General features: G+C 55.6%; 1 protein-coding gene across 9 annotated transcripts in view; it reads left to right on the top strand.

Moving 5' to 3' along the window:
* Window positions 1-24,689, top strand: part of HHIPL1 (HHIP like 1) — a 52,280-nt gene extending 27,591 nt beyond the window's left edge. For all 9 annotated transcript variants that reach the window (XM_019639345.1, XM_019639342.1, XM_019639343.1 and 6 more), the window contains 8 exons: window positions 4,469-5,115; window positions 7,611-7,754; window positions 10,395-10,723; window positions 11,198-11,324; window positions 13,154-13,299; window positions 16,159-16,240; window positions 18,677-18,759; window positions 20,635-24,689. In XM_019639345.1, the coding sequence (XP_019494890.1) occupies window positions 4,565-5,115; window positions 7,611-7,754; window positions 10,395-10,723; window positions 11,198-11,324; window positions 13,154-13,299; window positions 16,159-16,240; window positions 18,677-18,759; window positions 20,635-21,194 (2,022 nt within the window). In that variant the 5' untranslated portion in view covers window positions 4,469-4,564 and the 3' untranslated portion in view covers window positions 21,195-24,689. The remainder of the gene's footprint in view (window positions 1-4,468; window positions 5,116-7,610; window positions 7,755-10,394; window positions 10,724-11,197; window positions 11,325-13,153; window positions 13,300-16,158; window positions 16,241-18,676; window positions 18,760-20,634) is intronic.
* Window positions 24,690-24,699: the final 10 nt, after the last annotated feature.

Raw genomic sequence — 24,699 nt, 5'->3', positions numbered from 1 at the left:
TTTTAGATTTTATTGGGGGAATTGGGGAAGGGGGACAATGTTGGGGAATTGGGGAAGGGGAACAGCCAAGTTGTTGTCCTTCAATCTTGGTTGTGGAGGGCGCAGCTAGTTCAGCTCCAAGTCCAGTCGCCATCCAGATCCCAGTCTGCAGCTCGCGGCCTCTCAGCTCAAGGCACCATGTTCAATCTTAGTTGCGGATGGGAGTAGCCCACCATCCTATGCGGGAGTCCAACTGGCAACCTTGTTGTTAAGAGCATGTACTCTCACCAGCTAAGCCATCCTGCCACCTGTTGGCAGCTCAGCGGCAGCTCAGCTCAGGTGCAGCTCACTGGCCCATGTGGGAATGGAACCAGCGACCCTGTTGCTCAGAGCTCATGCTCTTAACCAACTGAGCCACTTGGCTGGCCCCTTGCCTGCTTTCTTGAAGCCCCCCTGTGTGCTGAGCCTTGGGCCCCATAGTCATGGGGGTGGACAGACATGCACAGAGATAATTAAATCCTAGCTAAGCAGACCAGCTGAGCCATCTCTGGCAATGGTAATGTGACAGCAGAAGTGGAGAGGTCACCTGACTAGCTACAGAATTACAATTTGGTGAGTGTTGTGTCTGAGATACAGCGGGCTGTGAAAGCATCTACAAGGGCCAGGGAAGAGTCAGGGCCCTGGGAGAATGGAGAAGTAAGAAGAGACGTTTGAGTTGGGCCTTGAGTCATGAATAGGAGTTTTCCAGATGCAGAAGTGGGCGAGGCAGGAACATCCTACAAGAGAACATTATGCACAGAGACTCAGTCTTCCTAAAGAATGGGTGGCGGACATAAGAAGCCTTCAGGACTCAGGACCATGAGTCATGAGTGTCAGTGACTGCACGGTGGCAGCCTTGGGGCAGTGAGGTGGGCAGGCTGTTTGCCCCTGGGTTGAATGGCCCAGGCAGCTGAGCAATATGATTCTGGGTCTGCTTTCCACGGGTTTTCTGCCACCTGCCCCCACTGGCCACTCGGAGGCTAGCTTCTGACTGTCTTCCTTGTCAGCAGCAATCACTGTACCCTCTTGTCATTTCCAGCTTCTGGACTGTTTAGGTCTGAGCAGCAGGTTTGCACTGTAAGTAAAAGTACATAGGCCACGAGCAAGGGCCTACCAGATCTAGAGTTTTGATGTGTGGATGCTAAACTTCCTGCCGAGCTCCCTGGAGATGCTCCTTTACTCCCTCTTCAGTTCTAGGCTGGGCTTCGATGAGGGGAGGGCACTCAGACTGGTTTCTAGAAGTCTGATCTGCTCCCCACTGTGTCTCTGAGCCAAGGATGGTGCCTGGCACACAGTCAGTGCCCAGTAAACGGCTGTTGAACGAGACGTTGCTGACTAATCTAGAAAGAGCACTGGTCTGGACGTCATGCGGCCTGGGTCTGAGCCCGGGCTTGGCCACTTCTTGACGTGTGACCTTTAAGCATCAGTTTCTCATCTACACAGTAGGAGTCACAGTGACCCTACCTCATGAAGATTAAATGAGGCGTGTGTGCACACAGACCCTCCCTGGTCCTCCCACAGCCGCTGGCTGTCCTTCCAGGAGGCTCTGGGGGACCCGTGGTGGGAGAGGTGGCACTGCACACAGGCTGGACCTGGCCGTCTGGCCCGCTTGTCAGCAGAGCGGAGCATGTGAAATGTGGTGTCCCCATCTGGGCCTGGGACAGTGACTGACAGAACCTCTAAGTACACATCACCAAGTGGCCGTCGGCTCCACAGTAGCAGTGTGTGTGTGTGGGGGTGGCCAGGAACACAGACTGTGGTGTGACCAAAAGCCACAATCATGTAACGGGAGGGAGTGGCCCCTGGCCTGGAGCCTGAGAACATAGCCAAGAGGGGGCAGCCTGCCACTGCTGCCCCTGGAGGCCTCCTGTTGGAACCTGGCCGGGCCCTGCCGGTGAGGGGGGAACGTGCAGCTGTCAGCACCTCCCCTCCTGCGGGAAGAGCAACGCTGAGGCCTCTGGGGGCCCATAGCTGAGTCAGAGCTGGCCTTGGCCTGGTGAGCTCATGATGGGGCGAGTGTGTGTGTCAGACACAGACATAAATATTACATCTATTCTTGTCAGGGGCTCTGACCAAGGGAGGTCCTTAGAGAGCCTGGGGAGCTGGGGACTCTGCTCTGGGCAGGTGGGGTGCAAGGAAGATGGTGTCGGGGGCACTTAACTAGGCTTTGGGGGTGGGCAGGTAGCAGCCAGCCAGTGGAGCTGGGAAATACTCCGCTTCTCCCTCCTGCCTGCCAGCCCCAGCCCGTCCACTCTGGCATGTGACCTTGGTCAGTGGCTTCCTTCTCAGAGTCGCTGCTTCCCCATCTGTACAATGGGGACAGGGACATACCTCCTGCCTGCTGTTGCCTCAAGGAGGAAATTTGGATTCACTAGAGCACCCGGCCCGGTCCTGGCCCACAGTCTGCCTGAATACCGAGGAGCTGTTGCTATTCCCCAGTGGCCATGGTTATTATTTAAGGCTGAATAGAATTCTGCCTACAAGGGAAGGGTGTGCCTGCAAAGGGAACAGCGCATACTAAGGCTCAGAGGTGAAAATGTCAGCAAATGGAAGGTGGGCAGGAAGCAGGAACAGTGGGGATGGGAGCTGATGGCAGAGCTCCGGGGACGCTGTGGGCAGAGTGGATCAGGGATCAGTGAGTGTCGGGGTATGTTTTGGCTCTCAGGCTCGGGGGAGGTGGGAGGTGGGGTGGGCTCTCAGCTCTCAGCTCTCAGAGGGCGGGTGCTGGAGACTTGAAGCGGGGAGAGGCCTGGTCAGGTTTGTTGCCTCCACGTGGGTTCCCAAAAGCAGAACCTGGGGCAAAGCTCATGGGCTATTTCTTTATTAGGGTGGGTGGACCCGGAAGCAGGAGTGATGTGGAGGAGGGAGAGCCCAGTTGAGGATGTTGTTCCCAGCTGGCTGCTGCTAAGTGTGACTGATGCTTGAACCTGCGGGCTCACGTTGCCAGGAAACCATATAAACTGTGAATCAGGACCATTGGTGGGCAATTCAGCTGTCAGCTCCCTCGTCCCAGGGGTCAAAGGCTCGTCCCTGGGGCATTACCTCCCCACATTCCAAATCATGCCCACCTGGGCACTGAATGGGGTCCAGAGCATCTCATCAATGGGGAAGCCCTTGGTGGGGGGCAAGGGGTGAGCCACAGCTGTTGGGTTTAACCCTGTGAAGTTAGCGCCCAGCAGAGCTAGAATGGGAGCCACTGAGGCTGAGACGATCTGAAGAGGTGCCCCAGGGGGGTCCAATTTCTTCATCTCATGGAAAAACTGCTCTGGTAGCTGACAGAAGAGGCGACAGCCCCAGGGCTGTGCCTGGGGATGGGTCCAAGGCGCAGGGGCATGTGCGGGCATGGGCCTTATCAACTCACACACGTACACATACAGGTGCCAGCCTCCGTGGTGCTGGGGGAGTGGGCTCGGCATGAGACCAAGCCCAGACTCCTCCAAGCTGACTGAATGGCACTGAATGACACTTGGGGGGGGGCCTGCCTCAGTCTCCCCATCTGTAGCACTCTCCCCCTCATGGGCTCTTGTGAGGATTAAGTGAATAATGGGGGTAGGAGCACTTATTCACCATTAAGGGTTGGTCAGGCAAGTCAGCATTCAGCAATTTCCCTAAGTACTTACCAGGAGCCCACTGCGTATGTACTGGGCATTGCCCCAGGCTCTGGGACGGGGCAGTGACCAAGACAGGCTACACTCCTGCCCTCATGGAATTTGTGTTCTGAGGAAGATAGACAATAAACATGTAAATGCATTATTTTGGTTATAATATCAAGACATGTTAAGGGGTTGCTTTTTTCTTTTTTAAGCTGAGTCGGAGGCCAGGCGGAAACAGGGGTGGTGGAGGGTGGTCAGGGAAGACCTCTCTGAGAAAATGGCCCTGAGTTGGGAGCTAAACAAAGCAAAGGAGGCATCATATTAAAAGAGAAAGTATATAAAATTACCTCAGGCCCCCCTGGCACACAGTAGGTGCTCAAGAGGAGCTGCTGATGTCATCGTTATTATTGATAGTCATAGTTGTGGTCTAACAAAAGTTAGGCAAGAGAGAAAGGATGAAGGCAAGGAGACCTGAGGCCTGTTGTCGTTGCTGCTGTAGTTGCGACTAATCCTGCTAAAAGACGGGTGGACTGGTTCCCATTTCACAGATCAGCAGCCTGAGGCTCTAGGACAGTGGTTCTCAACCTTCCACAGGGGTTGCCTAAGACCGTTGGAAAACACATATTTTCGATGGTCTTAGGAACCAAGACACTGCTCCTCCATCCGTCTCCAGGCCCACATGCAGATACACCCACATACGAGTACCCGGCGACCCCTGGGAAAGGGTCATTAGACCCCCAAAGGGGTCACGACCCACAGGTGGAGAACCGCTGCTAGGAGGTAGGGTGACCTGCCCAAGGTCACACAGCTGGTACGTGCCACTGCAAAGCATCCCTGAGCCGTCCCTCTCTTCCCAGGAATGCTCGCCCTATGCGGCCCATCTGTACGATGCCGAGGACCCGTCCACGCCCCTGCGGACGGTGCCCGGGCTCTGCGAGGACTACTGCCTGGACATGTGGCAGACCTGCCGGGGCCTGTTCCGCCACCTCTCGCCGGACCGTGAGCTCTGGGCGCTGGAGGGCAACCGTGCCAAGTTCTGCCGCTACCTGACCCTGGATGACACAGACTACTGCTTCCCATACCTGCTGGTCAACCAGAACCTCAATTCAAACCTGGGCCGCGTGGTGGCCGACGCCAAGGGCTGCCTGCAGCTCTGCCTGGAGGAGGTGGCCAACGGGCTGCGCAACCCCGTGGCCATGGTCCACGCCCAGGACGGCACCCACCGCTTTTTTGTGGCTGAGCAGGTGGGGCTGGTGTGGGCCTACCTGCCCGACCGCTCGCGGCTGGAGAAGCCCTTCCTGAACATCAGTCAGGCCGTGCTCACCTCGCCCTGGGAGGGTGATGAGCGAGGCTTCCTGGGCATTGCGTTCCACCCCCGTTTCCGGCACAACAGCAAGCTCTACGTCTACTACTCCGTGGGGGTCGACTTCGACGAGTGGATCCGCATCAGCGAGTTCAGGGTTTCGGAGGATGACGCCAACACCGTGGACCACGACTCTGAGAGGTGGCCTCCCTGGGGAGCCGGGCCAGGGCCGGGGGGCAGGGCTGAAATTCGGCCAGTATGACCCAGCCAATTCATGCTGTGTGCCGCTCAGGTTGATTAACGTTTTGAATATCACCCCGGGGAGGGGGCTGAACCCCATGTTCTGGGGTCAGGGGAGGGACAGCTGCCAAGCAGATATCACAGGATCAAGTCCTGAGTCCTGGTCAGGCGCTTTAGGTGGTTCCTTTTATTTGGTTCTCATAAAGTTCAGTTAGGTTAGTATTACTTCCCCCATTTTATAGACGAGGGAGTGGAAGCTTAGAGAGGTGAAGTGACCTGGCAGGTCACACAGCCAGAGCTGGAACCCTGGTCTGTCAGGAAAATGAACCCTGAGCTGGAACCCTGGTCTGTCAGGAAAATGAACCCTGTACCAGGTGATTCGTAGGCAGAATTTGCTATGGGAATTAGTTACTGGGGTGTTGGACATGATGGCAGAGCAACCTGGGGAAGAAGTGAGGCAACTCTGAGTTTAACAGCTGAAGGAAGCTGCCTCCACCACTTGGGCTGGAGGACAAAGTGAGAAGGTGGGGTGACTAGAGCCCCAGAGCTGGGGCCACTCAGTGGAAGCTGCAGCCACGGTGGGCGTTGGCAGGGGGCCTTGGATCCAGGGAGAAGGTGCTGCTATTGCCAAGATGCTGCCTGAAGCAGAGAGAGAGAGAGAGAGATGGGGAGAAACACCCTGACTTCTCCCCTTCTCCCGCCGTCCAGTCTCCTGCCAATGCCGTCATTGGCTGAATCTAGCCAGCAAAGAAGTCGTTTTTAGGAACTGGCGCCTGAAGTAGAGAACGGGGAGGGGAGAGCCAGGACTGACTAGATCTGAGGGCCAACAGGCAAAGAACAAGACATCACGTACTTGATAAAACTAAAATCTTGACATTGAAAGTATACAAAGGAGAAGGAATCGAACATGCTGGTTAAGCTAATGTGGATCTTATCATGTAGCAGTGATTTTGCCTATGGGCTTCCTGGCAGCCAGAGTAAAAGGAGAAAACGTAATTCTTATGATCTTATTCGAGGCTGTGCAGCCAGTTCTCCAAGAGAGACTAAGTGGATCACATGGCTCTCACAGAGGGGAGACAGAGGGACAGAACGGACGTGTCTTCAACAGTGATGTTTAAAAATGGATTCCTGATAAAGACTGAAGGGGCAACACAACATTTACAAATGAACACAGTTTAGAGTCAGCGTTCATCGAGGGTCCTGTGGGGACTTCACAAGTACAAGCCTAGAACTTGACTCGTGTCGGGGGAGGAGTAGGCCTGACTAGCTCAGGGCAGGGACAGGAATGAGAGGTCATCCTTTCCTGAGTCAGCTGTCAGTCTCAGTTCCCAGGGCTGGGATACCAAAGGGAGTTGGACAAACCAACAGTCTAAGCTGTCCTCTCCATGGAGGACCTGGAGTTTGGGGCTCTGTATGGCTCACCAAGTCATGTGTGCCTCGCATGGAAAGGTTTTTGCTCTTGGCTCTGAAGACCCAAAGTCCTGGGTTCAAGCTCTTGACCTTTCTGTATCTTGGTTTTTCTTGTCTGTATTAATAAGGGATTAGTAAGTCAGTGACCAATGCTGGAAAATCTAAACCAGCCTAAGCACTTCAGTAAGAGGGGATTTAATACAGTGACTGGGCTACAAAGGTGTTGGGAAGGCTGGAGAAGGACAAGGGGAAGGTCAAGTTACCTAGAGATTAGCAACTGCACGAGGCTGCTACCACTCATGGGCTAGAGAACCAGAGGGACAAGGCCTGTGCTGCTGAGTTTCCTACTCCCGGTACCAAGATGTCCGGGCCGAAGCCCAGGTGTCTGCACTCACCAGCCACTGTTGCTATCTCTGCAACCACTGCTCCTGGAGGCAGAGCCAGAAGCCAGGGAAACAGGGCTCCTCCTTTCCTCTCGCCTTCTACTCTCCATTGGCAAACCCTAACCGGAAGCCAGCTGGCCGGCAGTAATGGAGGTTGCTGACAGGTGGGTGTGGAGGTGACACAGCACACCTCCTTCAAAGTTACAGTAGATAACAAATGGAGTGTGTAGAAAGTGCTCAGCTTACATGGCTGGTATGTGGGTAGGTAAGATGAAGAAACCAGTTGTGCCAGTGACTGGTGGTCAACCGTTTTGCATGATTAAAGCAGGACAGGTACTAGCAGTGGGGAGCAGTAGAAAAAGCTCTAGACCAGAACTAGCAGACCTGAGTTCTAGTCCCAGCTCTCCTACCTATGGACTGTGTGACCTTGGGCAAGTTCCTCAACCCCCTGAGCCTCCAATTCCTTGTTAACACATGGAGTAAATTATCCCTGCCCAGCCGAACAGATCTTTGTAAAGACCATTTGCTATAAACGATAAGAAACGTCTTTCCAAAACTGTGAAATGGCATCTGAGAGAGAGGAGGTTGTATTGCTGTGATCTTGTTTTGTGTTTTTGGCTGAGGTTGTTTTCGGCAGCTGGAGGCTGGCTTATCTTCTTTTAGGATAATCCTGGAGATTGAAGAACCAGCCTCGAACCACAACGGGGGGCAGCTGCTCTTTGGGGACGATGGGTACCTCTACATCTTTACCGGAGATGGCGGGATGGCCGGAGACCCCTTTGGAAAGTTTGGAAATGCCCAAAACAAGTATGTCCTGCTTTGGCTGGCTGGTGGGCTGGTTTACATACTCCTGGATTGCATACTCTCCTGGAGGGGTTACCTCCTCAGCCATGCAGTGGAGGGCAGCAAAAAGGGCCTTGGACCCCGGCTTAGCCTGCAGCTAGCCAGCTGGGGACTCAGTCAGGTCACTGCCTCTCCTCAGCTAAAGGAGAATAATAATAATCTCCATGGGGAGGCTTATCATGAGGACTAAAGACAATCATGTTTGTTGAGGGCCAGGCATAGCACCCACTTGTCATGACAAGTGACATCAGAGAGCCTCTGGGAAGATAGGATTTTCTCTGAAGTCAGCCCACTCCTGCTGGAACCAGAGGAAGCAAAGGGGTGCTTCTCAGACCAAGTGGGGCATGTGAGCTGGTTGGAGCAGGGTTGTATGGGTAAGTGGCTGTTCTGCCCCAGGGGTCACCCACGATGGCCCAGAAATTGAAGCTTAATCTTGCTCTCAGTTACTCACTTGTTGGCTTGAGCAGATGGCCTGCCATCATTCCACTCCTTTACACAGACAAACAGACAGACAGACACACACACACACACAGAGCCTTGTGATGTAGATGAGGCTATCTAGCAGTCTCAGGACAGCCTTTTCCACTCTCTTGGCCAACATGATAAAAACCCCCTTAGCCCAGAAAGTAAAAATAGCGAGTCAGATGCTGATTACAGTAATTAAAGTGTTCACCATTTGTGACTTGTGCTTTCATATGTGACAGTGTAAGAGTCAGTGCAGCTTTCTCATGTTTGGGATGTGTTTAGAGATAAAGTTGAGAAAATAGAAATTAAGGATTTGTGGATAATTGGACAGAACTTAAAACATTATTTTGCCGCTATGACTTTTGCCCACGTACATATGGAAGCTGGTGTGTGGTGTGGCTCCGGGCTGTAGTCTGCAGCTTGGTACTCGGTGGGCTGGAGCACGCGACAGGGTTCCATTGGGCAAAACCTAAACGTCCGCAGTAGGGGATCAACTGTGGGAACTCTAGTGGGTGCGAGCGTTTTATCACCATTAAAGAGGACACTTATGAGATGTCTCTAAGGAGGTAAACGCCTGGGTGCTGATGCTGTGTGCGAATGATGGGCACAATTGCATCAAATGTGCAAACCCGCCAGTCCTGCCTTGAAAAGCAGCCTGAAGGGAGTCACCAACATGCTGAGTGAGAGCGAGGGAAAACCCATGCATTACTTATGTAGGTGCATCAACAATCACAGACGAAACAGGGCTCCCCAGTGTGCTTCCCATCTTCAAGCACAATGCGGATTTCCCCCATCATGTGTCACTTTTGTCATGTGATGAATGAAACCCACAAGCTACTCACCCTCAGGAGCTCTGTGGAGGTTAGGGCTGCACACTTGCTCTGTGTGGCTCTGGAGGGCACGTCCTGAGGTCTCCTCGCTCCAGGGGCCGAAGAAGGTGACGTTGCCTTGCGCTGTGGAGTGGCACGGCTTCCCGTTCAGAGCTGTCTGGGGGATCTAGGAAGTGGTCCCCCTCTCAGAATCTGGGTTGCCTGATCTTTGAGGTAGGGATGGGAGTGTAGAGTGTGGGGTGAACAGAATCAGCACCGAGGCCTGTCCGCTCTCTGGCGTGCTGTAGTTCTGCCTGCAATGGCCTGGGGTGGGGGAGGTGTGAAAGAGAAGGCAAGAAGTCCGCCTCCCATCTCCTGAGAAGATCTGCAGTGTTCTGTCTCCCCATCCTAGCCCTGACCTGTACTCTGTATGGTGCACTTGACTTTGATTTCATTCATTCATTCATTCACTTAGCAAGCACTTATTGAACACCTATTATGTGCCAGGCACTGTGTTAGGAGCTGGAAGAAAACTGTACACACAAGTCATTTTTCTAGGAGCATTCATTTTCACCCTGTAGCACAACCCTGTAAGAGAGCAGGAAAGACAGGGACCATCATCATAGTACAGTGGAGGACACAGCCTGGCCTGAGGAGGTTAGATAAGTGTGTGATGAACTTTGGGTTTCTACCTCCAGGCACCTTGGACTGGAGCCTGGACATATTTACTAGCGGTGTGGCAACTGGGCACTTACGTGACCTTTCTGAGCTCAGTTGTCCGATCTGTAAAATGGGGATCCCGTTAGTAACCCCCTACCTAAAAGGTTTGTTGTGTGGCCTGAACGAGGCCATAGGCAGCGGTTCTCAACCTGTGGGTCGCGACCCCTTTGGAGGTCGAACGACCCTTTCACAGGGGTCGCCTCAGACCATTGGAAAACAAAAAGATATTTACATGACGATTCATAACAGTAGCAAAATTACAGTTATAGAGTAGCGACGAAAATAATTTTATGGTTGGGGGTCACCACAACATGAGGAACTGTATTAAGGGGTCGCGGCATTAGGAAGGTTGAGAACTGCCGCCATAGATGGTATCATGTCCAGTGCTTGGCACAGGGCCTGGCACATAGTAAGGCTGAATGAATGAAGGAGGTTACCCAGCTGGTAAGTAGCTGAGGAAGACTGAACCCCTGGTCTCCGAACCCACAGCCCAGGGCGTGCCTTGCCCCTGGCTCTGCCCCGGGCCCGGGCCCCTGTACCTGCCCCGCGGTGCTAGAGAGCCCGGGCGCAGGGCGACTCCGAGCCGGCGCCGTCTCCCACCGGCCCGCAGGTCGGCGCTGCTGGGCAAGGTGCTGCGCCTCGACGTGGACCGCAACGAGCGCGGCCCGCTCTACCGCATCCCGCCCGACAATCCCTTCGTGGACGACCCCGCCGCGCGGCCCGAGGTCTACGCCCTGGGGGTGCGCAACATGTGGCGATGCTCGTTCGACCGCGGCGACCCGGCGTCGGGCGCGGGCCGCGGGCGTCTCTTTTGCGGCGACGTGGGCCAGAACAAGTTCGAGGAGGTGGACCTGGTGGAGCGCGGTCGCAACTACGGCTGGCGCGCGCGCGAGGGCTTCGAGTGCTATGACCGCAAGCTGTGCGCCAACGCCTCCCTCGGTGACCGCCGCCCCCCCCGCTCTGCGCGCCCCCGGGACCCTTCTCGGATCTGAACCCCTTCACCCCACGGCTGTGTTCCAGCGCCTCCCTCGGTGGCTGCACGAGGCTCAACGAGACGGCCCCTGGGGACCCCCTGATCCCAGATCCATCCTCCACCCACGGGACATGCGCCAATGCCCCCCTCCCGGACCCCTCGAACCCCCACCCAGGACCTCCTCTCGCCTCGTCTCCCCTCCCCAATTCTCCTGGGAGGCTCCTCGCTTCCTCCCTCTCCCCTCCCACCCCAACGCATGCTGTCCTATGCACCTTGTAAGCTGTACGCACCTCCCTCCCTGGGTGATGTGGGCCCCATCTTGAGCCTTCCTGGTGATGTCATATACCTTTGCCCAATAAGACTCAGGACCACCCATGAAGTTCTGTTGTGGGGGAGGGGATTCCCCCCAAGACTCACCCCACTTTCTCCTCACCCCGCAGATGATGTGCTGCCAATATTTGCCTATCCACACAAACTGGGCAAGTCAGTCACGGGGGGCTATGTGTACCGCGGCTGCGAGTACCCCAATCTGAACGGCCTCTATATTTTCGGTGACTTCATGAGCGGGTAAGTGGCCTGACAGCAGTTCTAGAGGGCTGGGAGGGCAAAGGAGCACGGTCCCGGGAACATGAACAGCTTTCTAAACAGGCTTAGGGTCACCCCAGGGTAGACAGGACCAGTCACTGCACCAGCTGGACGGGGCCCCTGGGAGCATTGGTCCAGCAGAGGCCAGAGAGCCACCCTGCTGGGGAGGGGGGAGCTGGGGCCCCAAACCAGGTCTGACCATGGGGACCCCTGGAGCTTTGCCGCCTGATTCCCACGCTCTATGGCAGTGCCACCTCCACCTACGGAAATCCTAGAAGGTGTGGGTGGGGGTATCACACCCTAAACAGGTTCTGGAGGGGAAAAGAGCATACCCTGCAAACCTGCTGGGTCAGGCCTTCCTTCCCCGCGGGAGCTTATGGGGCCTCATGACCGCCTCACTCCCCCATTGTACAGGGGAGAAAACTAAGGGCCAGGGAGGCACAGGGAAGATATATACCTGGCATGATGCTTAAAAGTGCAGCCGAGAACACCTGGATTCCAATCCTGGCCCACTTATTAGCCATGTGACCCTGAGCCAGTTCCTCCACCTCTCTGGGCTTTAGTTTCCTCATCTGCAAAATGGAGATGATAATAGCACCTGCGTCCTACGGCTGTCTGAGGACCAAGTCAGTTAATACGCACACGGCACTTAGAGTCTAGTGTGCGCACAGTATTGGGTGCTCCTGATTATCACCATGCTAGACTCTCCACGTGAGGGCAGCTGTTCCTCAGGAGGGAAAATCAGGAAATAGGGGAGCTGGAGGCTGGCAGGGGCATTCTCACCTCTTGCAGGTTGCTGACCCGGGTGGGTGTGTGGCCAGCATATCTGCAGCTAGAGCTGAGACAGAGCCCTGACCTGGGCCTCTGGGTGTTGGATCTTTCTCTCAGCTCCGCCCCTCCGTTGGGGTCTGCCTCTGGGACTCAGCTATGCCATCCGGAAGATGGGTTCTAGATGAAGCCTCTGTTTTTACCCTGAATTCACTTATCCCCCTTGTGCCCTCCCCCAGGAGTACCCAAGTCACCTGACCGCAGAGATTCAATTAACTTTGCCAGCCCATCTGCTGGGTCAGGTGCCGGGGCCAGAGTTGAAGAGTACCTCGTACCGAGTCAGGGAGACAGGCAAACTCTCAGTCCTCTCTAGTCCAGCCCCAGACAGCCTGTGCACAGGCTGGAGAAGCCCAACATGGGGGCAGTCAGGAGGGCTTTCCAGAGGAGGGGACAGCTGAGCGGGAGCTAGAAGTATATCAGTGGGTAACTGACAGGTGGAGACCAAAGCAAGGGGCCAGATCAACATCCCCTGGAGATGCCCAGCCTCCATGTCGTGCTCTGACGTGGCGGCAGCTCTAAAGTGCACACATGCTCCTGGGCACCAGCCTTGAGGGTTCTGAAGCCCAAGCCAGCTCCTGACTGCCCCCTGCTGGTCAGTAGGTGGAGCTGAACTGAGGGGGCAGGAACCAAGCTGATCTTTTGGTCTTGTGTGCCCCGTCCCCATGCTTCTTGGTACATAGTAGGTGCTCAGTGAAGACTGCGTGCAGGGCCAGCGTCATGGCTGTGTGGCCTGTGCACTGGCACAGGGCCCCACCTCAGAAAGGCCCACACTTGGCTTAATGCTCTGCCGTCACTGTCCTGAAATTCTTAGTATTCTTTGAACAAGGGGCCCTGCCTGCTCATTTTGCACTGGACCCTGCAGTTGTGTATGGTCCTCATTGCGTGGGGAAAAGATGAGCGGATGGATGGATTGGAGGATGGGGTTCCCCTGGGCACCATGCCAGGTGATGAGCTATGACCCCATAGCTCATCCTCCTGTGCAGGCGTCTGATGTCCCTCCGAGAGAACCCAGGGACAGGCCAGTGGCAGTACAGCGAGATCTGCATGGGCCGTGGCCAGACCTGCGAGTTCCCTGGCCTCATCAACAACTACCATCCGCACATCATCTCCTTCGCAGAGGACGAAGCCGGTGAGCACTCCTGACGCCTCTCCATCTGGGCTGGTCCCCCCACCCCAGGGGTCCTTCTGGCCTGGGGCTCGAGGGATGAAGTCTCAGGCCTGAAATCAACTTTAGGCTGGAGAGTGACGTGCTCAGTGGGCTCGAGACCTTGCTGGGCTTCTGTCCTCACCAGTCTGAGCCTCCGTTTCCTCATCTGGAAGAAGGGAGCAGTGGCCTCCCTCCTCCCCCTTCCCTTCCCCCCACCCTGAAAGGCTGGCTGCATAGCGTGATGACCTGGGTAAGAGTCCAGGGTGGTTAGCAGGCCAGGAAAGGCAGCTCTGTAATGGCGGACCGGCAGCCACGTAGCGGGAGAGTGCTTCCTGAGACCTCCACCGCCCTGGGTTCCTGATGGCAAATGTAAATTGGGGCCTATACAGTGAAGCCACATTGTCTTCAGAGAGTGGGTAGACACCGTCTTCTTGCCTGTTGGTGGGTCTCCCATTCAGGCACTTGCATTTTCAATGCGAGGAACAGTGGGGGAAGGGAGAGGACGAGGGGCCACTGGGGCTGGATCCCCTCCAGCCTGTTGCCTTTGTCCTTGGCCGGGGATTGTCCCTGGACAAAAGCCTAGGGGTCCCCAAGGGGGCCTAGTGGATGCTTGGCCCAGTTGCCGGGCAACGCCCAGCCAGGGGCCTTTTGAGGCGTGTCCCCTGCAGGGCCCAGTGCCCAGAGCCCCCAGGCCTGAGTCTGGGAAACCTTTGTTGAACCAATACCCATCAGAATATAGATTTTCAAAAGGGCAGCCCCAGCCCCCACTGCCATCCCGAGCACACTGGGCCCTTGAGAGTCCTTTCTTTTGGTCAACAGAGGGTTAACGTGTTTTGGAAGGCCGGACGCTCTTCCTCCACCCTCCCCATTTGCATGCACGCCCCACACACAGAGGCAGGACCTGGAAGGGGCATTTCCCAGGGGCCCTTCCTCAGCCCTCTGAGTGACACTGAGTGATGGACAGCCAGGCGGAGGCCTCTCTGAGACAAACAGCTCAGGAGCAGCCCCTTGGCAAGCTTGGGCAGGCGGCCCCTGGAAGGCACAGAGCTCTGGGGTCCAATGCAAACAAACCTCTCCCAGCGTCAGGCTCCAGCCTCCGCCTCTCTAGTTGTTCTTCTGATACTTGCAAATTGTAAAACAAGGACCTCTGCTGGCCGGGTGTCCTCCAGGGACAGTCCACATTGCAGAGACCAAAAGGGCAGCCTGGCTCTGAGCAGGACTCGGCAGTGCCGATGGGGGACTCCCTGCCCATGCATGGAAGAAGGGGCTTGGAGTGTGTCCGGTCCATCCCTGTCACTTTACAGATGGGGAAACTGAAGTTGACTGTTCATGCCCAGACATGAGGAGGGGGGGCTCTGTACCCAGCCTGGCCCCTGGAGGCCTCCCAGAGCAGGGCTCTAAGCTTTGGTCAGCCAAAGGAAGACGATGGAGAAAAGCATTCCAGACTAAGAGAGCTGAGTGTGCAGGGAGCGCCAAGTGGCTCCAGGGGCTGGAGTGTAGGTGGGAGGGCTGCACAGCCAGCCGGGAGCCCAGAGCCTCTCTCCAGGAAGTGGCCCAGAGAGGAAAGCGAAGGCCCGAGGCTACACAGCAAATTCATGGCTGTGCCTTTGTACTCTCCAGTAGGAACCAGCTTGCCAGGTTGTATAATCACCATGTGGGCCTATTACAACCCCTCCCTCCCATCCCTTTCTCCCACCCCTCCAAGCAGAGCTTTCACCTCACTGTCTCCATCTCTTTTTGAGGAAATGACCCCCGCCCCCATTCTTGGGAGAGCTCTCCACTGTCCTCTTAACAAGGACAGAAGATATTCGCATGACTGAAGTATCACATTGAGTCACACATTGTGTCTGGGCCTCCCACCAGCCATGTGTCCTGAATCGGTGTGGGCTTGGGGGCAAAGATGTTCCTGAGTTCCAGGCCTGGCTTAACCACTCACCAGCTGTGTGACTTTGTATAAGTCACTTGCCCTCTCTGAGCCTCTGCTTTCTATCTATAAGATGGGAATAATGCAGCCTATTTCCTGGACATAAGTACCTCTGGCAGCAAGGGCCAGGAGGCAGAATGGGGTGAGCAGAGAATGGAGAATTCTGGTTCCTTAAGAGCACACACGGTGCCAGATGCTCACAGCTCACTCATTGCATTGTCACTGCAGTCCTGAGAGGTGGGGACACTGAGGCTCAGAGTGGGGCTGTCCCAGATCTGCTGGCACGCACTCAGGGCTGAGTGCAGGGGCTAGCATTGACACAAGAGACTCCCCGCGCTTGTATTCTGCCTGCTGGTCAGTGGAGAGAGACTCTGGCCTCAAGGTCTTGGCAGGACCCAGATCTCCTGGGTGACAGTGACAACAGCTGTAATAGCTAATACTGACTGAGCACTCACTGTGTGCTCTTTTAATCCTAATAACAGTCCTAGAAGGCATCTGTTTTGGGATGAGGAAGCTAAGGCTCAGAGGGCCACACGTGCCTGTGTCACCCAGTAAGCGAATGGTGGGGGAGCTGGGCTGTGGCCCCTCCTTGTGCCCAGAGGCGTGCTGGGCGTGAAACCCGGGCAGGGACCAGGGATGGGGCTGGGGCGCGAGGAGGTCCGAGCCTGGGTGGGGCCAGGCAGAGCGGGCGCAGCCAGGAGACGGCGCTGCAGAAGCCCCTGGGCATGTCTGGATGCCCTTCTCACGCTCCGTTCCCAGTTCTGGGCACCAGAGAGCTACCCTGATCCGGCATGTGTTTCCTCGTGGCTTGCCTCCTGGGGTGAGAGCCCATCTCAGAGCCTGGGGCTGGGGGCGTGGGGCTGGCTGGGACCATATCCAGGTAGCATTCTCACTCCTTGCCTTGTTTCTTGTCCAAGGGGAGCTGTACTTCATGTCAACAGGCATGCCAAGTGCCACAGTGGCCCGTGGGGTTGTCTACAAAATGATTGACCCCTCCAGGTGAGTCCCCGCCCACTGCATTGCCTGAGCGCCTACTGTCTGCCAGGAGCCCTCACCTCCATTGCCTCATTTCCCCTTTTTACCACTCCCTAAGGTGGGTATTATTCATATCCCCATTTTTCAGATGAGAAAACTGAGGCCTAGGATGGGGATGTGACTAGCCAAGTCCACACCGCTGGTGAGGGGCAGATCCAGGATTCAAAGCTGGGCCTGCCAGCCTCAAAGTTGAGCTCTATTCATGATAAGAGGGGGTCAAAGATACTGGTGGGGGCTAATAAGCACAGGCCCCATCATCACAGTAAAAAAAAATTTTTAGAATAGTTTTAGGTTTATAGACAAGTCGCAAAGATAATACAGAGTTTCCCATAAGCCCCTCACCCAGTGTCCTCTATTATTGAAGTCTTAGGTTATCATGGTATCTTTGTCACTATTTATGAACAGTATTGGAACATTACTGTTAATTAAACTCCACACTTTTTAAAAAAAATTGAGGTAACTGCACTTTTTCAAAAGGGTTTCTCTAGTTTTTCCCTAGTGTCCTTTTTCCGTTCCAGGATCCCATCCAGATTCCCACACTGCATTTAGTCATCATGTCTCCTGAGCTTCCTCTGGTCTGTGAGAGCTGCTCAGACATTCCTTGTTCACCACTTAAAAAAAAAAAAAAGCACAAACCTATTAATTATTGACATAACTACTTATCAAGAAAAATTTAAGCAGGTCCTCTTTTCCTCCCCCTTTTCGTTTTCCTGAGGTCTCACCCTTCTTTACCTGCGTAGCCCAGAATTTATGTCATCGTGGAGGAGCACGCGCAGACTGCATTTTTCTTCGTTCGTTTTTCCCTACTTCGTGTAAACATTACTACCTTGAAACATCACCCTCCAAAGGATCCTTCTTAACGGCTGCATAATTCTCTGTTGAGTCACTGTGCTGCAATTGCCTTACCATTCCTCGGGCATTTAGGTTATTTACAATTTTTTAAAAGAAGAGTGCTTCTTTAAGGAAATGTCACATTTATGGAGCACCTGATTCATGCCAGATACTGCCTTTGACCTGTCCTCTTAGTTTGGGCAGCATGCTATTGACTGATTATCCCCACGCAACAGAGGGAAGTTTCTTTCTGCTCAAGGTCTCGTGGGTGGGAGGGGCCAGGGAAAGGCTAGATTCCTTCCCTCTCTGATCCTTCTCATCTCTTTTATTTTTCTCTTTTGGAATAAATGTGTTTCTTTGCCTCACGACATATTGCATAGAGGCCCCACGACAGGACATTTGGAAAATGGAGAAGCCAGGAGTGGAGGGGGTGGGGTCATCCGTGACCACCCAAATATAACTGCTGTGGCATTTTTTGGTGTATCTGCTACCCTTTTGCATAATGAAGATTTTCTGCATAATTTCCTTGAGGAACAAAACCCTGCTGGGTCTGTGCGAAGCATGTGGATAGTATCTGGAGTTCAGAGCAACCAGAAAACCCACCCTTTCTCTGGCTTTGAGAAGTGTGTTGCCTGGTTGCATTTCTTCAGCCTCTGGGGGAAAATGCCCAAGTCCCTTCTGTCTGGAAGCCACCTCATGTCTCGTGGCTGCTTTACCCCTGGGGTTTCCCCCTTGAGCTGGTGGAATCTATTGAAGTCTTGCACCCACGTGGGTCGGTCCCAGAATAGGGTTGGTCGCATTTAAGACTCACATATCGACAGCCAAAATCTAATTAAAATGGGATTCCATTCCTTACTGGTGCCCCTCAAAGATGCCAGAGGAGCCCAATTCATAGCCCTGGCAACGCTTCTCTGATTCTTTTCTCTCCCACCCTCCAAGGCCCCGAGATCTCTGGCTCTACTGCCAGCCTGGGGTCCTATCTCTCTCTCTCTCTCTCTCTCTCTCCCCCCCCCCTTTATTCTTTAAATGGACTTAATCTTTCCCTGATTCCTCCAGGCAGAGGGACCTCTGGTTCTGCATCGGCAGAAATCCAGGAACCGGAGGGGCAGAGAGAGACCCTCCTCTAAGGCTGCGGGGGCTGGGGGCCAGGGTAGCGTGCAGGATTCGGGCTGCAGTTAGTTACAGGAGTTGGACTGGCAGGTTACAGGAGGAGAACGGTGACATTTGATCATGTTCTGAAGACAGATCATGCTCTGAGTTAGAAGTGGCTCAGGTGAGCCACCGGCCCTCATGCAGAAGCTGAGTGGGCTCTTGGCAGGCCATTCTAAGCGATTCCTATCCTAGGGATGCCTATCTTATAGAGCCTTGGGCATGGAGCACACAGGGATGCTGCCCGCCACACAGTAGGTGCTTCATAAATGGCCACCACTATTATTGTCCACACCCTCCCAGGCCTGAAGGCACACTGCCCCTCCCTCCCTGCCTGGCTACAGGGGGAATGCGATGTCAGAGGGACATGCTCAGGGCAGGCTCCGAGGGCAGGACTCATGACCTCCTGTGTGTTGGCAGACGGGCACCCCCCGGCAAGTGTCAGATCCAGCCTGCCCAGGTGAAGGTGAGGAGCCGCCTCATCCACTTTGTGCCCAAAGAAAGTAAGTGCCCGCCAACGAGGACACAGTTGGGGAGGGGAGCTCCCGCAGCCCACACCCAGCTGCCCCTCCACCAGATGTGGGTCCTCACAGCTGGACCTGGGTGCCCTTCCTCGGTCCCTGTGCCCAGCACCATGCTGGGCACACATTAGACACTCAAAGTGGGTGGAACTCCTTAAACCCCCATCCACTTGTATGTGCCAGTCCCAGGCCATGGGTGGGTGGCCCTAAGGGGATACAGGTCTCAGAGGGACAAAAGGAGAAATACCTGGTGCCAGGAAAGGTACACTCAGAACTCTTGAGAGGGACAGAGAAAGAGGGTATATCTCTGTGTGAGCAAGGAATATTGGAAAGTTCTTCTAGGTGCGAGGGCCCGTAGGGGAGGGGGGATTTGGGCTGGGGCTGCCATAAGATGGCTCCATTTGGACAAGGTTGGTGGGATGGGAGGGGATGCCAATCCCCAGGACCTGGAGGCCAGGCGAAGGCACCAGCGACTGCCCCTGGGATCAGGGCTAACTGAACAGAATTCGTCCCAAGGAGTGGGGCTGCTCTGCTGGGCCCAAGCTAGGTGGGAACAGAGACCCACTGTGGCCAGGCCTTCCAGTTCTTAAGAGAAGCAGGATTAATGAACGCATTAATTCATTTAGCACGTACGCGTGCTTCATTCTGGGGATATAATGCTGAGCTAGGTGGATGTGGTCCTTGCCTTCTAGTTGTCACATACAAATCTCCCGACTTGAAAATCTTGGCAGCTAGCTCAAAATTTAAAAAACCACCTTGTGAGCCAAAGGAAATAGTTTAGTGGCCAAGTGTGCCAACAGGTCACCAGTTGGCGGACCGTGTGTAGGGATTCCAGAAAGAAGGAGGCTGGGCACATGGGTGGGTGGGGGTGCCTGGGCCTGAGAAAGGGATGCCCTGGGGAGAGGAAAGTTGAGGGGGGAGATGGGCTCGCTGTTTGGGGGAAGTCAATTCTAGCCTCAGCTGGCCTCAGGCCTTGGCCAGTTTTCCACTCACTCATTCAGCAGTTCCTGGTACTTTTGTTAGTGACCCGTTCAGGGGAGGGTGCTGGAGCCACAGGAGAAGTCGGACCAGGCCATATCCTGGCTGGGTGGGATACACAGAGAAGTCATTCAGTGTCCCAGGCCCAGTGACAGAACTGTGTGCTGGGTACCATGGGGACCCAGAGTAGTGCAGGATGGGGTGGCTGGTGGTGGTCCTAGAGCAGCGGCTGAGGATTAGGCCTGGAAGGAAGAGGACAGGTGTGCCATGAGTCTAGGCACAGGGGGCAGCAAGGGGCAAAGTGGGAGAAGCGAGGCAACTCGAAAGCCTGGAGGGGAGGCTTCACCCTGACAGACGGGCCCTGGGTCCCATTCTGCCCGTCTGCCGTGGCTCCTCTGCCGTTTTCCCCCATCAGTGGGCCTCAGCCTGCCCACCCTTAAACCAAAGATCAGAACCAGAAAGTGTCACTTGGCTCTGAGAAGCCCTCCCACACACACCTTCCCTTCCACTGAGCCCGGAGTTTACAGTGTGAGGGTCTGGCAGCCGTCCCCTCCCTCACCCTCCCAAGAGGAGGGCAGGCTGGTGGGGGGCAGGGGGTATGTAGAGGGGGTGACCCAGTAGCAGGCTGCCATAAAGCAGCTGCAGCGAGTGTTTGCAGAATGACTGAAGAAGCACTTTGCACCCAACTCCAGGCTCACATCCTGTGGGGCCAGAGTAACCCGGGAAGCCACCATTGGCGCCCCAAGAGGCAGCCATCCTCAGGGTCTGAGTGAAGGGCAGAGTGAGGACATCTTTCCCCAGGGTCTGCATTCTGGGGTGGAGAGCTGGGGTGGGTTAGGGTGGCCAAGGCCCTCTGATCGCAGGCTTTCCTCTGTGCAGAGTTCATCCGGAGAGCCAAGAGCACCCCGCGGCCCACAGCACGTGCGACCACTAAGGCGCCCCGTCGCAGTCGCCCCACGGCCACTGCACCGCCTGCGCCCACCCGGCAGCCGGCACGGCCCACCCGGCAGCCGGCACGGCCCACCCGGCGGCCTGGAAGCCGGAAGGGCGGTGGGCGACGGCGGGGGCGACCAGGCACCGCAGACCCTGCGCCCTCAAATGGCGCCGTACGCCTGGTGCGGCCCGCGGGCCTGAGTCCAGGCCGTGGGCGCGTGGAGGTGTTCGCGGGTGGCCGCTGGGGCACTGTGTGTGACGACCGCTGGGACATCAAGGCCGCGGCCGTGGTGTGCCGCCAGTTGGGCTTTGCGTACGCCGTGCGAGCCGCCAAGCGCGCCGAGTTCGGGGAGGGCCGCGCACTGCCCATCTTGCTGGATGACGTGCGCTGCGCGGGCAGTGAGAAAACCCTGCTGGAGTGCACACATGCCGGCCTGGGCACGCACAACTGCGGCCACCAGGAGGACGCGGGCGTCGTGTGCAGCCACGAGGACCCCGATCTGTAGGCGAGTGTAGTCTGTCCCGCCTGACTGTCCTCCGTTGGACCGGAGCCTGGCAGGGCCCTCTGCCCTGTGTGCGCCTGGTGCGTGCACGGGAGTCCGGAGGTGGAGGTGGCCCATCTGTAATGCTGTCCTGTGGATGCGCATGAGGTGTGCGCAGTGAACAGTGTTCTCTGTGTGTCCCTGCCCATGTGTCCTCTAGACCAGAAGCCCCAGCACGTGTTGGGGCCCCGGGGCCCTGGGGATGTGTGGTCCTGGCAGAAGCCATTCTTTTCTTACCTCTGAGTATCAGCAGGAGCACAGCCTGGCTATGGAACCCGGAGCACTGAGGGTGGCCACCCTTCAAGGACAGACAGGGCCCCTGGCTGCATTAACAGAGTCATAGCTGGTAGACTGAGGGAGGGGGACCAGGCTTGCCCAGCTCACAGCTGCCATGGAAGGCCCTAGACCAGCTGAGGAACGTGTAGCTTGAGGAATGTGGCCCAAAGAGCATGGACCCGTGGCCGAGCAGTCAGAGGTGCCGAAGAGAACAGAAAAGCATCCAGTGGGACAAAGAGAAGCCATCAGACCGATGGGTCCAGGATAACCCTTGGGCCATGTTTGCCCCAGCGAGTGCCTGGGTGGCGGGGTGCTGGCTGCAGGGCACTGGATGACCTCTGGGAGAAGCCTCCTGGTCATCTTGAACCTCTATGAGCCCATGTGGGTGCTCTGGGGAGGGTGCTGGGCCACCCAACCCTAAGGCCTGACCCTCCTCCCCAGGACAGAGGCCACCCAGCACTGACTAGGCGGAGCTTCCACCTGGCCACTCCCAGCACCCCAGCTCCACTTTCAAGGAGGTGTCGGGGCCACTGGGGCCACCGGTGTCATCTGAAATCCCAGGGAACCCTCCCATTCCTGCAGCCCCACCCCGGGGCCACCAGGCTGTGGGTCCGGTGAGACTACTGATGCTCTGCCAACAACGTGACTGTTTACAACCCCTTCTTGCCTCATCTCTCTGAGCCATGCCTGCCTGGGAGCTGGGGAGGCGGGCAGAGTGGGGAGATGGGCCTGCAGCCTCCCTCCTGCTCACAGGTGGACGTTCCTTTGCCCACCGAGGGCCTTGGCCCTGGCTCGTGCCAGGGGGCATCAAGGACAGCTGGGCTCAGCTTCTGATGGGGAGGGGCAGGGACATTAAGCAGCTGGTCACTGGGCAGAGAGGAGAGCATATGGCCCACACTGGGGGCTGTAAGGGCTCTGGTGGGGCAGCCCAGCCCGGCCTGTGTGTTGTTCAGAGTGCAGCTGGCGCTTGGGGCCGTGTGGCGACGGAGGAAATGGCTCTGTGAGGCTCTGCTCACCGAAGCTGAGTGTGGGGTCCGGGCTGCAGGAGGATACTAGAGGGTCACTCTCTCGAGCTCCTCTTACCTCTGAGAACCTGACCCAGAGAGGGGCTGCCTCTGCCCAGCGTCACACAGCTTAGTTCTGGAGTCCTCGGAGCCCAGAGCTTCAGGGATGTCCCAGGTGTGGCCCAGCACCCAGGACTGCATCTATAGCATCAGCCTTAGGTGACAACACCCCAGGACCCTGACTGGCCCTCACTTGTTCCTTGTTCACCTGCATCCCTCTGGCAAGCTCCAGCTGGACCAGGGCCCTGGGTAGCCACCTTTCTCCTCTGACATTAGGAAAGGGCCCCTGTCCCTAACAGCCCTGACAGCTGTGGTCAGCGGTTGAAGGCCAGCAAGCTAGTGGGCAACCTCCAGTTCCCCAAGGCATCCCTGTGTTTATACCTTGCAAATATTTGACGGCGAGGCTAGAGCCTTGGCTGTGTGCCCTTGGGGAGCTCGCTTAACCTCTCTGAGCCTCACTGGAAAACAGAGATAATCAGCAGGATTATTGGAAGAAAAGTGAGGTAACATTTGCAAACATGCCCCGCTCATTCCAGGTTGCTTCCTGAGCAGAATGCTCAATACCAGGCTGGTGGTGTCCACGCTGGCAGCTGCCAGCTGCATAAGACAGGGTGGGGAGCGGTACACCATGTGGAGGGACCAGATGAGAATGACCTGGGACAAATCCTCAAAATGGAGGGAAATGAGTCTCTTCACACTAACACGTAGAGGACGCCTTCTTGTTCTCTTACTCCTGCTGAGAACTGGCATTTATCGAGTACTTACTATATGCCAGGTGCCGCAGGTGTGCCGGCTCATTTAGTCCTCACAATGACTCCATAAGGTACCCTTGACATCACCATTCCTCTTTTCCAGATGAAGGGGCAGATCCCCAAGGTGACTACTGTGGAACTGGTCTTGGGTCCTAGGTTTAGAGGGCGAGGCGGCTTTGAACCAAAGCCCTCTCCACAGAGCCTGATCTTTCTCCTTCCCTGGGCTACTGTACCTGTTCCCTGTCAGGACACTCAAGTGAGGGCAGCCACTTCAGAGCCATCTCTTCTGCCTGCATCTCCTTCCACGATTCCTGCCAGGAAACCACTTCCAATATGGAGCCATCTTTACTGGTGGCTCTCAAACGTGAGCAGCAGCATCTGCAGAGCTGGTTAAAACACAAGTTGCCAGGTCCTATCAGAGTTTTCTACTCAGTCTTGGTGGGGCCAAGAGTTTCCATTGTGACACCAGGTGATGCTGATGGCCTACAGGCCACACTTTGAGAACAATTGTCTGTATACTAGTGCGGTCCAACAGAAATGTACATGAGCCACATAGATAATTTCAAATTCTCTAGTAGCCCTGTTATAATAGTGAAAATAAACAGGTGATACTCATTTTAATTAACCCAACATATTAAAAAATTATCACTTTAACAGGTAATTTAATATAAAAATATCAATGACTTTTTTTACATTCTCTTTGTATTAAATCAATGTGGTCTGGTGTGCATTTTACACACACAGCACATCTCAATTTGGACTAGCCACGCTTCAAGTGCTTGATGGCCACGTGTCCAGTGGCTACCACACAGGTTTGTAGACCTTCCCAGGGAAGAACTACGTGGTTGGCCACGTGCTTGCTAGCGGCGCCCTCTGCTGGTGACTCGCAGTGCGCAGGGCCTCCAACCCGAGCCGTGGTGTGCTCCCGTCTTATTATTTATTTATTCCCCACTTAATCACAGGAGAGCTGGCAGGATTAGATGAGGTGGCCATGGGGAGGGAACACAGCCAACACGCCCCAGTCAGGGACAGGGATGCTCTGTAGACAGAAATACCAGGTTGAGTCAAGGTCACACTTAGCCAGAGGTCACTCGTGTTGAGCAGTGCACCAGAGAGTGTTCTCGAATGCCCACTCCTCCCATTAGCTCTGGTTGGACAGGCTCAGGTTCACAATTGTACCCCGAGGTTGCTCCAATCCCTCCTCATGTGGGGCCCAGACTGTGGCCAGAGCGGTTCAGAACCTTGCTCTGCCCTCCTTGCCCTCAAAGAACAATTGTTCGGGGTCCTCTCTTCAAATTGCGTCCAACCCCTGGAGCTTTCATAGCCCAGGAGGAGCTGTCTGACCTCCCCATCTTCCTCCGGCTGCTTCTCTACACG

Source organism: Hipposideros armiger, unplaced genomic scaffold, assembly GCF_001890085.2.
Source record: "Hipposideros armiger isolate ML-2016 unplaced genomic scaffold, ASM189008v1 scaffold_43, whole genome shotgun sequence".
NCBI lineage: Eukaryota > Metazoa > Chordata > Mammalia > Chiroptera > Hipposideridae > Hipposideros > Hipposideros armiger.
Note: the sequence above shows the minus strand (reverse complement) of the source record. Positions and strands in the feature narration are given on the sequence as shown.